Here is an 18304-nt window from a genome sequence, read left to right as displayed (position 1 = left end):
TGCATTAAGCTTAACCTGATCCTGCTTTTAAAGGCTGAAGGGTTTTATTGACAATCATCACAGACCTTTCTCCTTAATTTTATAGAAGTGGAAATATTATGAAACTAATTTTTCATGTTTAATTTTATTTTTAAATCCCTCAAGCTTTTATTCAGTACATGGAACATGTTTCTTCTTAAATTCCATTACTCTGATTTTTATACAGTCTACTATTTAAGAAAACACAGATGAAAAACTTGATTTTAAATCTTCTTTTAAAAAAATACTGCAGCTAAAGCTTAAATCATGCATGATTTTTCTTCACTTACATAAACTGCAGTGCTGTGATGATGCTGTTATACACATTATAAATTAATAAACAAATAGCACTTTTAAATATGATCATTCATTTCAGAAAAGATGTTTTTGTCTTCTGTGCAGTGAATGTAAAGATCTGAAATTTCATTTGTCTGCATATTTTTACAAATAGCTGTAAGCAGTCCTAATACCACAGTTTTTATTTGGAAGAGGAAATATCAGACTGAATGTTAGTGCGAAATTTAAGGGAATAAGCCAGGAATTAAAATAAAGTTTCTTTTCTACTACTAATGGAGAAAATGTTATTTATACCAAATAGTTGACTATCCTATGGAGTTTACTAGTTATTAGTCCAGTGATGATGTAACTTAAATGTATGTTCATCTTATCCTAAACAAAATGAACTCTGTAACAACTAGGTTTAATTATCTTTTACAATGTGAAAACATAGGGTTTTTTACTGTAATAGAACTCTGTATCTTAATGGCAACTTTTATGAAGGGCTACAGTTCTTTTTCTGACAGAGTGGAATGAACATCTTCAAGACAAGAACAATATTTCACTTCCCCACTTCTTGCCAAAAATGGAAAATGTGTTCATATATGTTTATACATATCTATCTGTTTCTAATATATTTTCATAAGTCTTTGTATAAATAAAGTCAAACAGGACATCATTAATTGGCAACACTCCTTTGTGTAACAATACAATGAACATTTTATATTTTTTTTACTCTTTGCATAGTAATGTCTACTTCAAAGACCACTTATCCTGTATTTTCCAGTACAAAAGAGGCTTTTTGTGTCTAATCCATTTGAAGACTGAAAAGCAGACCAGTTTTCTGCTTTCTGTAAATAATGCTCATTTGTATTCTTTTTATTTATTGAATGGGATAGAGTTTGTCATTCACCATTATGAAATGTTCCTATTCTTAAATTTTTGTGTATGACTTTCTTTTTTTGCAGACTAAAACTGGTATTGCATTGTTGTATGATGAAGTATCTGAAAATGCTTATGACATCCGACTGAAGCTTACAAAAGAGGTATTAACAATTCAAAAACAAGATGTCGTCTGTGTTAGTGGAAGTGATCAGAGTGCAAATGTAAGTGCTTCTATATCTCTGTGCTTTTGGCTGCGCACTTTAATGTCTTCTGCAGAGGACACCTTATTGTATTGGAGTGAAAGAGATTTTATTGGGTAATGGAAATACAAGAAATTATCAGTTGTTGGGTCTTCTCTGCGTACCTACATTCCTAAGTATAAAAACTGCTATACATACTTTCTTATGGCATTTATAATCTTAATAGAAGCAAAAAATAAATGTCTATAAATAACAAAATTAAAGCATTCTTCCACCAAATATTGCTGGACCATTAAATTAAAAGAGAAAAGGGAAAAGTGTTTCCAGTGAAAGCATTTGAAGAGTAAATTGATACACCAAAGTTTTCTTCATTTGTATATCAGACAGGATGTCTGTTCAAGGGCATTGAGCTGACTGAGAGAACACTTGATGGACACTTATTTCACTGTAATTCTCTTTCAGGCACAGATGGAGCTTAATCAGTGCCAGCACGTATGTGGTGCTTTTTTAACCAAAATTCAGTTATGCTGCATTTTCAAAGCCTGTGGTGCAGGCTAAGAGCCTCTAAGCTATAGAGGAACCTTCTGTGTGACCATTTGGTAATGTCACTAGATAAACTGGTGACATTTTGCATAAGCAGTACAGCAAGGGTGTGTAAGTTACAACATCCCTAAGTAATGTATTTCATTTCCTCGTATAAACAGTGGTGAATTTGGAATACATCTACTTAATTTAACTGAGTAAAATTGATTTAATGGACTTTGCTGGTGTTTCTCAGAGTGCTCTTCTTCATGGCAGCCTCCTCAGAGTAGGCCAAGGGAGAGTATTTCTGTCTACTTGCTATATTGCATCCTGTAAACTTTAAATCTGGCACTTGGGGACATAAGTGGGTTTGTGATGCTCTGCTAAGAATTAGACGCAAAAAAGCATATAATGAGTATTTGTGTGTGTATATGTATGTTAGACAATCTGCCTCTATAATATGTCAATATTTCATTTGTGCTGCAGTAAATATTTATATAAATTGTTTAGTATCACACATAAAATAACTTGAAATAGCTTTTAGCAATTCAAAACATTAAGTACTTGTCCATGGAATTCTGTGGAACATGACTTGCTCTTTAAAATGTTTTGAAAGGTTGATTGGTGACAGGCATGTCCACTTCTGGTTGGTTTGCTAAGATAAGTATAAGCCTCATTCATCAGCTTTGCATATACTGTCTGCTTCACTGAGAAGCATGAAAAAAACACAGTTTGGGGTTTTTTTGTTGTTTTTTTTTACCAGGCATTGCTGGTAATGCTGATAAGTTGCATGCAAACTAGTAGCAAGAGTCATAGTAAAATATGTAAAACTTCAGTATATAGTGTCTGTGCATAAATTATACATGATTGCTATGGGCTTGATGGTGTTCAAATGCCTTGTGTATGAATCTCATAGAAGAAGAATCAAAATTCTATCCTACATACTCCTAGGTTATTTCTCGATTGAATTAACACAAGCTAGGTGTATCTGAGAAAATACTGTGTAAAATCTTTGTTTGTATTGATCAACACCCAAAATACAGCAGGGCACCCCCCACCCAACATTCTCAATGTCCAACCTAAAGCAGTACAAAAACGTACCTTGAACAACCCAAGTCTGACTCTTCCTTTTAGTATCAAGATTAGAGCTGATTTTGATGCCTTTTACTCCTACATTTTATGGGTAACCTAAATAGTATTTCCTGATGGAAGACAGGGCAAGGAGACAAGCTGTGATAATATTTAAGCAATTGAATTTTGAAATAAATTATGGAAAGTAATGGACCTTGCAGAGGAGACATAGCTGGGATATGCAGCCACTGCATACAAAATGAATCCAAGTTTCTTGGTTGCAGTTCATCACCAGCAGTGATCACAGTAATGGGTAGAGCCTAGAAAGAAGTGATTCCCAAAACTGTGGCAAAGAGAGACAGTTTTTCCTGGTTGTAGATATAGTGTTAATGTGTAAAAGTAAGTGAATTTCAAGTATAATTCAGATAATTATTTAGGTTAGGATTGCAAAGACCTGGCTCTAGGTATGACAGCCATTCAGAAGGGGTTTCTCCTACCTCCTACTATTGAGAAATAAGAGTGGGCAGTCCTGCCGAGCTGCCCTTTCCTGGAAAACATTGTTAATATTATCCTTATTTTCCCTACGTTTTCTCACTGAAGACTCTGAAAACTAAAATTTAAGGGTCTGATCTCCTTTTCTGTGCTCCTTACAAGATCTCCTTAAGGTCCCTTTCTGAAAGTGTTATCTGCAGTCCTCACAGGATTCTGTTGTCAAACTCTAATGAGAAAAAAGAATTAGACTGTCTTCATGGCCATATTCACTTTTTCTGCATTATACTTTGAACCAAATAGCATTTAATATGAACGTAACTTGAGGGTAATATGAAGATAAACATTTTTTTATCATATATAAATTTCTAGTACATAGGAGCTCAAGAGCAGAATTTGAAATCAGGTTGAAATAGCTGGTAGTTGTCTAGTGCTGAGTTTGGTAAGTTTTATAATTACAGTTACATGACAGAAATTCCAGAGATAAATGCTTTATGTTTCAAGTGGTTAAAGAGAATAGTCTTCATCCCTGTTCTGTATGATTCAAAATATTAATAGAAAATTGTAACCTGAAAGTCAATGCTATAGCAGTCATAAATGATCACATTGTCTCACTGATTTATTCTCCTTTCTCTGTACTTTTTCATTCTCAGGTACTCCCAGTTAATCTTTATTTTACACGTGGCCATTCATCAAATTAGTTCATTTTCAACAGAAATAGAAATAGCTTTGGCCTTCTTTTTGTACTCCCCTCAAATGCATGGGAGGAGAAAAAAACTGCATGTAGAATGACTTTTCCTCTTAGTTGGGATATTTGAATAGAAAATTATTGAAAAGGAAAGTTCTGTTTCTACTTGTGGTAATACTTTTTTTCAGCCACCTACATGGGACAGCATTTGTGGGATGCATTTGCTTCCAGCCTACCTTTTACTGACTGGTTCATTAATCCTGAGGAACACTGAGGACAGGACTTGCAGCTGTGCATATTTAGCTCTGCTAATCTGGTGTAGTTCTGAATGCTTCACTGAGGACTGGCAAAGTCATCAGTGATCACTAAAGCTACTGTGATGAGTTGGACTTTCAGCATTAGAGATTATATCGAAGCATAAAAGACTCTTACTATAAAATATATTTTACTACCATCATCTAGGTCTATTCCTGTTTCATATTTTGTCACCTGCCATTCATTTAAGTGGTACTTTTAAGCATTGAGAAAGCTTCACCTTTGATGAGAAATTTTATACCTGGTTTACGGTAATTTAACAATAGTTCAGCCCATTTCACTTCTTGCAATCTTGGACTTGATGAGAGAGTAATGAGAGAAAAACGTGGTTTTTGAAATTCAAGGTGTATATAGACAAAATAATGTAAAATCAGCTGCTTTTTTTTGGTATTCAATTTTTTCACATCAGACAAACTGCTTTTAAGTATCTTTAAAAATCCCTCTGGATTTGGAGCTAATTAGGGAAGTAATATTTTCAGTGCTTTTTTCTATAATATTACACTTATGAAAATAATTGTCTATATAACTATTTATAAATATTTTTATAATTTATATTTGTGTGCTAAACATGCAATCGTTCCATCAAGATGCATTTCATATTTTCAGACTTGGCAAATTCTAGTGTTCTAAGCAAGTCTTCATGACTTGTGTAACATTTGGGGTGTTCGGATTTCCAGGGTAAAGGATGTATGTAAATGTATGGGTGCATCATTATCACAGTGGTGGAGCTGCCCTCTATGTGAGGCAACACTTGGAATGTTTCAGGCTCTATCTTGCGGTGGATGATGAGCAAATTGAGACCTTATGAGTAAAAGGGCAGAGTGGCAAGAGTGACACTGTTGAGGGTGTTTGCTACAGGCTCCTGGTCAGGAGGAGGGAGTGGACGAGGCCGTGTACAGGCAGCTCAGAGCAGCCTCACAGTCACAGGCTCTGGTTCTTGTGGGGGACTTCAACCACCCTGACATGGCTGGAGAAGCAGCACTGTGAAGCACAAGCAGGATGGCAGGAACCTGGAAAACATTTATGGCAACTCCCTGACACGGATAATGGAGGTTTCCACAAGGAATGGTGTGCTCCTTGTTCTTATGCTCCTTGTTCTTTGACTGAAAACATGGAGGTTTTTGTTGGAGATGTGAAGGTTGAGGGCAGCTTTGGCTGCAGCAACCAGGAGATTGTGAAGTTCAGTATAGAGCAAGGAGAAGCAGGGCAGCACGTAAATTGTAGCCTTCAGCCTCTTCAGAGCTAAAGAACTACCTTTAGCCTCTTCAGGGATCTTGGAAGAATTCCATGGGAACACGCCTTTCTGGGAGGAAGGGTTCAAGAAAGTTGGTTGCTATTGAAGGATCACTTTCTCCAGACTCAAAAACAAACCATCACAGTAAGCAGGGAATTCAGCAAAGGGGTCAAGAGGCCTGCATGGATAAAAAGGAACTCCTTTCATTACTCAAGTGTAGGCAGGAAATGCAGAGGAGATGGAAGCAGTCAGACCACTTGGAATTAATGTAGGGAGATTGTCAGAGTAAGTACAAATGAAATGAAGGCCAAGTTCCTCCTGGAATTACGTCTTGCCAAAGATGTCAAGGACAACAAGAAAGATTTTACCAAATACATCAGTAACAAAAAGAAAGGAAAGGAAAATGTGTGCCTATTACTACATGGAGAGGGGACCCTCATAACAGAGGATACAAAGAAGGCAGAATTACTGAATGCCACCTTTGCACTGGTCTTCACTGGTAAGACGAGACCTCTGGAATCTCTGACCCAAGAAACCAGGAAAAAGGACTGTTGGAAGGCAGACTTTCCCTTGGTCAAGGAGAATTGGATTAGAGAACACCTAGGTAAACCTGACATTCACAAGTCCAGGGGCCCAGACAGGATGCATCAACAAGTGCTGAGAGGGATGCTGGATACCACAGCAAGGCTCATGATCATCCCTGAAAAGTTGTGGCAATCAGGAGGGGTGCCTGAGGACTGGAAAAAAACAAATGCCACCACCCCACTCTTCAAAGAGGGAAAGGAGGAGGATCTACCAGCCAGTCAGCCTCGCCTCATTCCCTGAAAAGGTGATTTAATGCCTCAATTTGGAGGCCATCTCTATCTACATGGATGGCAAGCAAGTGATCAGGAATATTCAGCATGGATTGACTAAAAGTAAATCATGATTGACCAACCTAATTGCTCTCTATGATGAAACAGCTACCTAGATGGATAACAGCTGACCCTCAACTTCAGTCGGGGTTTTGTCACTGTCCCTCACCGTATCCCCTTAGGCAGGTAACTGAGCACTGGAACAGAGTGCCCTGAAGGGCTGTGGAGTCTCCTTCATTGGAGATATTCAAGAACTGTCTGGACACAATCCTGTGCCATGTGCTGGGGGATGTCCCTGCTTGAGCAGGGAAATTGGACCAGATGACCCACTGTGGTTCTTTCCAAATTGACTCATTCTGTGATTCTCTGAATTGATGCACACTCATAGAATCCAAGCACAAAAGTATTGACAGAAATGGTGAATTGAAAATAAATAAGCTTTCCTTATCTGTCAAGAATTCTTAATAGAAGATATTTTTTCCTCCAGATATAAAGTTAAACAATACTCACAGAAATAAATTAATTGCATGACAGACAGAGAGTGATCAATTTTAGTTAAATGATAAACAGGAAGGCATTAATTTTTAAACTTTATATTTCATGAAGGTATTACTATATATTCTTTCTCACTTTACCTGCTAAAATTCATTTCTTACATACAGTACCTCATCCATAATATTCTTTGTTTTTCATCCATGTATATTGCTTCATCCTTCTCCTGTTGACAGTCCACAGTTTTATGCTCTCCTCTTTTCATAAGCAATTTCTTTCTTTTATTTTGCATTTTATTTTTGTAAGAAAAAGAGCAGAAATCCATCTGTTTTTTTATCAAAATTAGTCCTTCTCACAGAGCTAAATTGTCTCTGAATTGGTCAGGGGTCAGGGAAAGAGTTTTTGAATGCAGGTGGATGGCATCTTGATTGCAAGAGGACTCCTCAGAGGCTTGAGTCTAATCGAATTAATATGAAAACCTTTATATGCTGGAAACTCCATGTTCCAGCTTCACAAGCTGTGCGTTAGAATGAAGCAAAGTAGGTGAATAAGGAAGAAAAGCAGCAAGATTAGTTGTTTTGTTGATTAAAAGAATAGGAACAGTGTAATAGAAATAGAATCCCTGATGAGATTTCTATGGCTTTTCCTTTATAACTCAGATGCTAATAACGTCACAGAAGAATGTTACCTTAGGAAACCTCTAGGGAACAGATCTGCAAAAAAAATCTAGAAGGTTTTTGTTTGTTTGTTTGTTTTGGTTTGTTTATTAACCCAAAGAAATTTCTGTCACAAGAACTGATAATATTGCAATTTGCCCAGTGACTGTTCTACCATTGCTGGTGTGGTATTTTAGTCCAAAAAAAGCTAATAATGAACAATTTCTATCTTTTTTTTCTATCTTGTTTTAAGCATCAAGTGAATGATTAAGAGTCTTCCTTTTGAAACTAAGATCATTTGTATGGAGAAAATACATTATTTAACCATTTGTTATTTGTTTTCCATGCTCTGGAAAGCTGACCTAGATACTTAGAAGAGAGCTATCAAGTAATTCCTTAGGAACTTTATTATGACAGATCATATGTTTGTCTTGCTGCCAATCTGAGAACAATTAGAAGTTTGTATCTCAAAATAAATATGAGTATTTTTCAGCCTGACAAAAAAACTTCATTAACAAAGATACAAAGAATAAGTAGCTTTAAAAAAGGCTGCTAAATAGAACAGAAGAATGCAAAGGATGCTTTGAATATCCCTGAAAAAAAAATCTCATCCTGAAATGTGGAAAGAGTTCAGCTAAGCTTGAGTACTCCTACAAACAAGATAAAAGAAAGGCATGACAAGTTTGACAAGCCACACATATACATAAAAAATGTGTCCTTTAATTGAAATTTCAATAAATCTATAACACTTGAAGCTGTGAAAGTGTCAGGACTGGTAAACTGTGAGAGATCTTGTAGCAGTTTAAAACTTTCAACAGTTAGGAACAAGCTGTCTGACTGTGATGGAAGCACAAGGCTTTCCAGCATCAGTATTTGGGATATTGATGGGTTCATCTTCTGTTGTTCATCTTCACTATAGCCAACCTGTGAAATGCTGTGCAAAGTTGAATGCAGATTGGCATTACTCAGAGAAAATCTGTATTCTGGCAGAATTTAGCTATATTTGTTGTTACAGGATGCCATTTAAATTGAAAGTAATCAGCTAATTTTCAATGGGAAAAGTATTATCATATCTTGACATAGGGCCTTATATGTGTTATTATTAAGTCTGGAAATCCATATTTTTAGATGATCTGCATTGATGTAATTTGTATCTGAGAAGAGTCTGGGGTCTTTTCACATCACTTGCCAGAAAAAAAGCTCCTGTCCCAAACTGAATATTTGACAACTCAGTGGAGGAGCACCTGAGGATTATTCTGAAGTCATACTGAGACTGTTTTTCATTCAGACACATTAATATGATTCCTTCCCTCAGAGGAATAAAACACCATGGGCTTTGTCAGTCATCTCAACTAGAATAAATCATGTACTAATTTCTTTTCAAGGGGACCTCTTGAGGTTATCTAATTCAACCCACTGCTGAAAGTGGTGATAGCTTCCAAGTTGCTTTGTCCATTCATGTTTAGAATTTCTCCAAGGATGGAGATGCTGCCAACTCTCTGAGCAGCTCTTGATGCTTAATTGTGTGAAGTTCTTTCCTCTTGTTATGCTCAGTTGGAATTTCCTTTCTTGCAAGTTGTGGCTTGCGTCTAATGCTTTTTATTTGTACACTTGTGAGAAAAATTGTTTGGGGTTTTTTTTGTTGTTGTTGTTTTGTTTTTGGGTTTTGTTGTATAATCCTCCCTTAGCTTGGCTAGGTTTGTAAATAAAATGAGTGACTTCATTTTTGTCTAAGAAACTCCACAGAAATTTGCCAAAAAATCCACTTTCCCCTTAAAAAAAACCCCAAAATAGCTCACAAAAAACCCCACACAAACAAACAAAAACCCACCAACTTTTACCTGCAGTAGTAAGATAATATAACATTTACAGTAAGAGAATAATGTATACTGATGAAAATGTTATTATATTTAATCTGCAAGTATCCCAGGTCTGTTTTAGCACATGAAAGGATATGCTTTAACTTTATACAAAACTGAACATCAAATGACATGCCTCAGTTAATTTTAACTGCATTCTTCCTGTCCTTTTAGGAGAAGGTGAGAACCTGTGCAGTGCAAGAAGTTAAGCTTCAAACTCTCACATTCAAAATAATATTTTGATTTTTGTCTACCTGCTCCTTATAACATCTTGCCTTCACTTCAGGGAAGTGGAGAAGGAGGCATCACGTGTTACCATGGAGGATTAATTCGTGTCTTTCCCTCCCTTTCTTGAAGTTTTCTTGACTTACATTTACATTATCTCAATAATTTTTTCCACTTAATGAGTTACACTGTCTTTTTAAACAATGTAACTATTTCTAAGAATATAGAAGGCTATTAAAAAATTATCCAGACTTGGAACTAAAGTTTATACAGACGCTCATTAAAAAAAAAAGCTTTTCCTGGAAACCAGACATTATAACCAACAATATAGCAAATCCTACTCTCAGTATTGAAAGTTCTTTAATTCAGACCCCACCCCCAGTGTAGTTTTATAGAAAAGCTGCTTCATTATTTTTCAAAGCAGTCTTTGTTTTTTTTCCTGGTTAATGATAAGGTGATTATGGTTACAGTTCCCTGAGAGGACAGTATTAAGGACTTGTGAAAATTCAGACATGGCATGTTCAGTCAGACTGTGGCTAACTGTATGACATTTACATTTTCCTCATACTGCACTCATTTTTTAATATACTCAGGACATACATAAGAAGTAACAGCAGTGAGTAAGGAAGCAGCAATCAAAACTCAGTGGTTTTTGGTTTATAGTAAAGTATTCTTTGATCCCAACTACCATATACTGGAAGAAGGAATCTCTGTTCCAGTCTTAGGTGTTAGCATTGCAGTTCATCGGGTGTGCTGCATGGTGTGCTATTACATATCTTTACATATTAGCATGAGGCTATCTGGTTCTAGCCTTGTCATGTAGATGCCTATATTGTTACACTTGGTGGTTAACCATAACCCATCTCTTGTTAGTGTGTTGCACATACCTGCTCTCCTCAGTATGGTGTTTTTGAATTCCATCTGGAAATAATTTTGGCAAAAGCAGCCCCTATTTTACTTTTAAATCCATATTTCTACAAGTCAATGTTACAAATGGGTGTGGGGGTTTAGACACGTCCTTGGCTTTTGTCCAGGCCTCTGGCAGCATGCAGTATCTTTATTGAGGTGTTCATCACCTCAATACCCACTTTCATTCACAAGTTCTTTAATAATGGCTGATTTAGTCTATTATAGAATGAGCTATTCACTTAGTAGACAAAAAACTAACAGACAAAAGACTTAAAATAAACTAATACTGCACAGGAATAAGGATAAAAAGAGAAACTATTAGTAGATGCATACAGTGCAAGGTTAAAGGTAACTATTAATGCTATAGCTAGTGAAGAAATAATGTAACTTTGGATTTGATGTATGTTACCATGCAATCGTTGGTGGGGCACACATCAAGACCCTTTCCCTCAATTCCCAGAGGGAAGTAACCATGGATTTGTTTCCAAATTCCAGGGAGGAGTCTCAAACATTTCAGGATGTGTGTGTAGAAGGCTTCTGCCTCTGTAATAACTTGTGTGTCTTTTATAGTTTGTAAAACAGTGTCTCTTAGTCAAGAATATTTCTTTTATCTCTTCCCACATCTGTTCTCCAGACTAGATGTTGATTCTCAGCTGAGGTCTGAGCCCTTTTGGCACCAGAGATGACCCTTGCTGGGCTTTTTATCCCCTGGGTTATCTCTTCTATATGCACCGGCCGTCTGTGGTAGAGAGGAGAGAGGGTAGGCATCTCGCCACAGTCAGTCAGCAGGTGCACACCAACCTGCAGCCACTGGGTAGGTGGAATTTTACTGCCAATAAATGAAAGCTGAGGGTTCAATGAGCAGAAGTGGAAATATGTATTTGACAAAATGCCAAATACATGTTGAACAATTTGCGCAAGGTTTGGAGAGGTGGAGGCTGTGAGCTGAGAAAGCCCTCATCATGGGAACTCCCCAACTTGAGGAGAAAATTTCCTGAAGAATATCAACATATCTTTGCTGATCACATCCTCTTTTCTTCTTTTGGGATATGTAACAACCAGCAGGATTTCTGTCTTTTGTGATACATTTTACTGTGTCTCACATTCTTACAAGATCTGTTTCTTCAGTCATTTCCTATCTCATAAATTCCTCATGGTACCTGTCAAGAGTTGCTAAGAAAAGGAATATATGGCTGAAATGTTAAGTTCTATGAAGAAAGCTAACTCTATCCCAAGTGAAACCAGGACAAACTATCTTCTTACCCCTTCAGGCATCAGACTGTTTCTTCCTGCATGCATGTGGACAGGTTACAGGCTTCTCTTTTAAGTCTTATTATTGCACTTTCTTGTTTTGCTTTTTCCTTTCCTCTGTATGTTTCCCAAGGGCCTGGGTAGCAAACTCTGCTTTTTTTTTTTTTATTGCAAACCTGCCATGTAGTATTTGTAGTTATTTTGATATCTTACTTCCAACAAGTAAGGAGAACTTCTGAGATTACTTCTTTCAATAAATACCAGATGCAAATTTAGAGGTTGGAATAAATTTATTTTAAAAAATCCTGTAAACAATGTAGCAATTATTTCTTTGTTCTCTTTGTTCACTTTTTCCTATCTTCTTGTTTATCCACTTTTTATGTTTAAGGACTAATCTGCTATCTATTAAGGTAATAGTCTGTTGTGGTTTGAGTGTAGGGACTAGATAGGCTCAGGTACCCAGGCATGTTTAGTCATGGCTATTTATCAAACACCTATTCATGTTCCTTTTCTGGATTAAGTAAAGGTGACTAGACCCCTTGAGTGAAGACCAGTGATTTTTGTCATAATTGGTGATTTTGATGATATGTCGTGGTACTGAGCCTGTTGGTGCCCCTACATTCCATGGGATTTGTTGGTGTGGCCATTGTTACTAACATTACTGTTGATAATAATTGGTTGACCCATTTTTGCCAATATCTGTCTGAAGTAGTATAAGGCACATAGCACCCCTTCATAATTGCAGAGCTTTGCCCAACTACTTTTAGCCCATGGGCACAGACTTAGGCCATCAAGTGGAGTTGGTACCAGGAATTTAACCTGGTGATGTTATTGGTCAGTGAAGCTAAACGATGGAGAGAAAGTGGCACCATCACAATGGGGCAGTGGTCAGCTTAGTTACCCCCAGGGCTGTTATTGGCAACACGAGGAGGTGTGACCTTGGTAGCTCTGCCCAGCTTGTAACTATGTCCTACTCTAAGAGAGTTACTCCCACCAAATTTAATGCTGTCAGCATCCAGGTCCTGCGGCAGGAAAGATGCCCACACAGGACACAAGTCAGCACAGGGATTCCCCACACAACCTTCTTGCCATGGGGACAGGGCACTCCAGGAGGACACTGGTAGGGTCATCACAGTAGTCTTACTGATAAGTAGAAGGGAAAAGAACAAATAAAGAGTTGGAGATCTGTTGGAAGAGTCCAACCTGTCCTAGGCATTGTGAATGGGCTTGTTTCCTAGAATAGTTTCTACAAAACCTGAAGAACATGAACTGTGTCAAGTGCTCCAGTCTTTTCTGCTGCGTACTTCAGTTTGATGCTTGGAAATAATATTTTTCTTCACTAATATTTTCATGCAGACTGGAACAGAAAAGTAAAATATTGTATAGACAGTCTTTTTTCAAAAATGTCTCTTTATATAAATGATTTTGGAGTGCTTCAAAGCAGTATCTTCTGAAATCCCCATAGTACATTATTCAGATAGACAGATAGATAGACAGACAGATAAATATAGTACTTTTTTTTCTAATGAGAAAAGTGCCAGTCCTGGGTATTAACAGCCTGGTACTAATGACATATTAGGTAGGCATTGGCCTATAGGTGGATATAAAGTCTTCCTAAAAGACAGCAACAGAAATAAACACTGCAATTGCCTTCTCATGTTGCCCCTTAAGATCCAGTCATACCACTTCATATGAGCAAAGAACAAGACATAAAAGACCTTCTCAGAGATGAAATTTCTATTGTCATTGTTTTTTAACAGAATCTAGTAAGCCTTCTGCGTAGAGCTACCTCATACCTAAAAGATGGGTATTTGACCATATAGTTCTCCCCATTGTATTTTTAAGTGTCATTCAGTTTGCAACTAATAAAAGTATAGCAATTTTTTCAGCTGCATTATTCATTTTAGCTGTTATAAGCAGCACTGCACCTATTACCAAGTAGTTTCTTCTCTATATATATAGTTGTTGAAATAGTGTTCTTTTGCATATTGTCTGCATCTTGTATGGATAAAATTTTCTGTTGTATCTGCTTTTCAACATATTCTCTGTCTGACATCATTCTTGATGTTCCTGAAATTTTCTGCCTCACCAGTTCACAGCTTGCAACAATAAAAGGTCTCAAAAATATAGGAATATTTCATATTGGTATCCTGCCAATTACAGTTTTATTTCTTACATTCTGTATATTCAAATGCATCCTGAAGTTTTATGTGGGGTACTACTTTGTCCTGTAATCTCCTAGAAACAGGAAAAAAAACAGGCTGTTGTGCCATGGGGGGTACATAATTGCTTCTGCTTGGTAGCACACCTGTAATGAGTGATTGTTGCAGGGTACACATCGGGTGCTTTGGAACCCATGAGAATAAAGAGCTTCAAGAAACTGTAGATACTATTGAACAAAAAAACCTGCTAGTTAAAAAGCAAAAAAGGTTAATTAAAAATGTTAATTTCAGTTTTGCTGTTCAGATTTATAATTAGTAAGTCTGTCTAAAGTGTTTTCCTTGCCTATAATGAAATAAAACTACACAGTCAACTATAGCACTGTATTTTTTATTTTTTTAACACTGATACAAATGTCTGTCTCACTTCATTGTAAAATCATAAATAAATTCATCTGGAAAGAAAAAATTATATCTAGCCTGCAGGCAACCAAAAAGTGAAATAAGTTGTTTGTTTGTTTGACTGAGACGTACACATTGGGTTTTCAGCTGCATATGTGCATGACATTAATGTCACAAAAAGATAGGTTTGTTTATTTCCCCACAAACATTGCAGTTCATTTTTGGCAAGATGTTTTGGAGTAGAGTCTTCTTTCACAGTTACTTGCAAAGCTACTGTGGGTTTCAGTCCAAATTTCATAGTCATGAAATTTTGTCCTTGCATAACAAATTCAGGACTGATTATTCAGACCGAAAGTCTACTGAGCCAACTGTCCTTTTTCTGACAGCAGCTATTAACGTTTCCTTAGAAAAGCCAAACAGGGCAAGAAAGTTGTTTTTCTAGTCATAGCAAATTATATATGATCATAGAATTGAAATAAATTTATGTAAATTATGTTCATCATGATACTTAATCATGCTCAGCTTTTAGCATTTTACTTTGCAATTTGAACATCTTGAAAAGAAGAAAGTTTTTGCAGTTTTCAAATGTAGCCTTTACTAAGCTGTTATATAGGAATCATTTGATTTATATCTTATTTTAATATAAATATTAATACTATGAACTATTTAAATAGAAATATCAAGATTATGCCAATGTTATGCAAATAGATTGCTTCATAGGACTGCCTATTAATCACATAGAAATGCATGTTAGCTCTATTTGAAAGTATAAGATGCCAATTAGTAGTACCCTACTTGTCTTTTTTATAAAACTTCTAAAGCTATTCATGTAGCAGCTTTCTATTTGTTGTATGATCATGCTAAAGCAAACTAAAATGTGAAAATATTTATTCCATTGTCTCCTCCTTGTGATGGGATATAGTCAGATAATATATTTTCAAGATGTGAGTATAGGTGGAGTAAAACAAGAATTAAGTAAGCAGGCAGCCATTAGTTCCTGGAAAGCATCTCTTGGGAGTGAGTCATTGTATTCAAAGTTAGAGATATATTCTGACTCAGATCAGATCTGAGCTTTGTCAGCGAGTGTGATAATTTTGATCAAAAGTCATTATGCAGTTCCAAATGACGGAAAAACCTATGAAAAAATTTGCATTGGCATGGATTTCAAAGAAACTGAATTATATCAGCTGAAATTGAATCATATAAACCTTTTCAAATGTCAGGTGCCATGTTCATAATGCAGCAGTTTTCAATTTTTAGCATAGACTAGTGTAGTGCAGTATTCATTGGAACAGAAGCAATTTTAAAAATGTATGAAACAATTCCTAATTTTTTTTACCATATGGATCATTTTTATCTACCTTAAATGAAACTGAAATTCCAGATATATTTTGTTTTGTTTTCCCCTGACTCAATATGAACATATGTCTAGCATGATGTGTGTTAAAAAAAAGAGCTATATAAATTAAAATAGCTCGTTATCATAAGATTATAGTCTTGTCTACTAAAATTAACATTTATATTTATATGAATTGGTGAAATTCTAAAACATCCAGAGAGAAAGTATACATATAGGAGTAATCTTATGTACTATTTCTAATGTACAGATAAAGAAAAAATATTTTATCTTATATGTTCAGGAATTACTGAAAGATGACATTCTAAAGATGGCATTCTATCCACTACTGTTCAGCATGTTCCAAAAAAAGTTCCCATCAACTGTATAATTATTGTGAACAGATGAAGTGCTATTATTATGTTGTCAGGCACCATGAGTTACACATTATTGAAACATCAGATTCAGCATACTGTTAAACATATGATAGGTTTCTCTGGAAAAATATTGATAAAGGTTTATCTTCCTCACACACCTAAAACTGAAATGAAAAAATTAAACATTTGAAGTAGACTATCACTAAAAGTTTTTCAGCATATGCTACAAAAAATATAGAGATCTGAAGATATAGACTAGAAAGCACTGATATTTTTGGTTGAAAAATTAGAACAAGTGTGCATACACAATAGCTCTGAAAATGCACATATCTGAGTTCTTCATATAGTTTTCCCTTGTCAAAGGAAAAGTATGCAAAAATTACTGATCAGGAAGAATATGACTTCAGAGATAGAAAAGCATACTGAAGTCTGAATACAAAACTCATAAGTTATGCTCTCTGTGATAAGGAATTAAGTGCCTATAAATCAATGTTGAATGATACTTCAGAACTGATTACTCCAATTCTAAACTACTTTTAGGATTTTTTTTAAGTAAATGAGAGCCTAGGAAAATCTTTTGTGCTAATTCAGATATTGTATTTTCACCTAAATTTATTTTTTTACAATTTTTTAAAGCACAGAACTGTTACACTTCGTAGACAACCAGTTGGTGGCTTGGGCTTAAGCATAAAGGTATGGGTAACATTTCTTTTTTTCTTTTAAATTTCAGTATGACCACTTCAGTCTTGAGATCTCATGGTTAATATGTCTCTCTTACAGGGTGGTGCTGAGCACAAAGTGCCTGTCGTCATATCAAAAATATTTAAAAACCAAGCAGGTAACTTATGCTATTTACTTATATACTACTGTAGTTATTAATAGTTTCAGGAATCTGTTTTTACTTCAGTAAGACAGTTATGCTCTAAACCAAATATTTGAAGTGACTTGCAAAAACATAAGTATGACAGAGGAAATCTATTGATGTACTTAACTTTTATAGTCCAGAGGCTATAAAAAGTACAAACCAATTTTTTTTTCCCCACACAGTAATTCACTACCATATGGTATGACTAACTGTGCTGAGGTGCCCGCAGAGAGTGATTTGTAATGTTTATTATGCTGAAGATAACACAACACCTAAATCAGTGCAGTCTATCCCGGTTAAGTATTACATTGACATTTATATAGCAAAGGAACCTTTGGGAAACCTTTTCAGATCTGAAACTGAACTTGGCAAGTTGGAGAACTGGTCTGGAAAACAAAGGGGCTCTTTAGTGAGGAAAAGTTGCATGTGGGTGGGCAGTGCCTTGCAACATGAACTTAGGGTCTTAAATGATCAAAAGCAAAGTTGTGTTCTCTTCTCTGATGGATGTGGACATGGGGATAAGCTTGTTCTTTTGTTTTCTGAGGCATTCTTTTACATATTTTAGGATTTTTTGTCTTCCAAAGCTTCTGTGTGTTTTCTCTATTCCCTAGTATAAATCTACCCATTTCATGTAACCTTTCCTTCAAAAGAAGACAAAGACTGTGATCCTCAGTGCATGTCCTGCTACTTAAAGATCTCAAAGCCAATGACATGATCTTTTTAACTCATCAGGCTCTTTTCCTGCTTTGCTGTAACGGAGATTAAGCACATTTGCTTGACACCATGTTTAGACTCATGCTTTACTAGGTCACATATTGTGCTGATTTTTCTCCTCTGCGTTTTCTTCAGGGGGTCCTTTTTTTATTTGAAATTAGTACCTGGTTTCATCTGATATCTAATGAGTATTGAATGGATTATCTATTCCTGTATCCTATTGGAAACCCTGCTTCAAGTTTCCTATGTACTACATAGTACTAGGACTTTCCTACAGTACTTACATTTATTTTTATTAAATTGTTTCTGCAGTGAGGAAAAGAAGGTGTTTTTATATCAGCTGTATTACTGTATATGGAACAGTGATATGCTCCTTAAATACACAGTATAATAAACAATACCAAGAAAATGTGCATGAAAATAATAAAAATAAACTAATATACGCATTCAGATCGAAGGGAAGTAATTCAGGAAATTAATCACCAACAAGGAAAGCTATGTCCTGCT

At 35.9% G+C, this 18304-nt stretch overlaps 1 protein-coding gene across 4 annotated transcripts in view; it reads left to right on the top strand.

The window, feature by feature from the left end:
• SNTG2 (syntrophin gamma 2) overlaps positions 1–18304 on the top strand; it is a 226597-nt gene that overhangs the window by 91074 nt on the left and 117219 nt on the right. For 2 of the 4 annotated variants that reach the window (XR_005256365.1, XM_038132324.1), the window contains exons 2-4: positions 1263–1400; positions 16855–16911; positions 16999–17056. Coding sequence is in view for 2 of the 4 variants with exons in the window: in XM_038132324.1 (XP_037988252.1) it covers positions 1263–1400; positions 16855–16911; positions 16999–17056 (253 nt within the window). In the remaining 2 variants the exon portion in view is untranslated. Of the gene's footprint in view, positions 1–1262; positions 1401–16854; positions 16912–16998; positions 17057–18304 lie in introns of those variants that run through there. The other 2 variants (XM_038132325.1, XM_038132326.1) reach the window with 2 other exon arrangements.

This window comes from Motacilla alba, chromosome 3 (genome assembly GCF_015832195.1).
Source record: "Motacilla alba alba isolate MOTALB_02 chromosome 3, Motacilla_alba_V1.0_pri, whole genome shotgun sequence".
Classification (NCBI taxonomy): Eukaryota; Metazoa; Chordata; class Aves; order Passeriformes; family Motacillidae; genus Motacilla; species Motacilla alba.
This window is presented reverse-complemented; position numbering and strand designations above follow the sequence as displayed.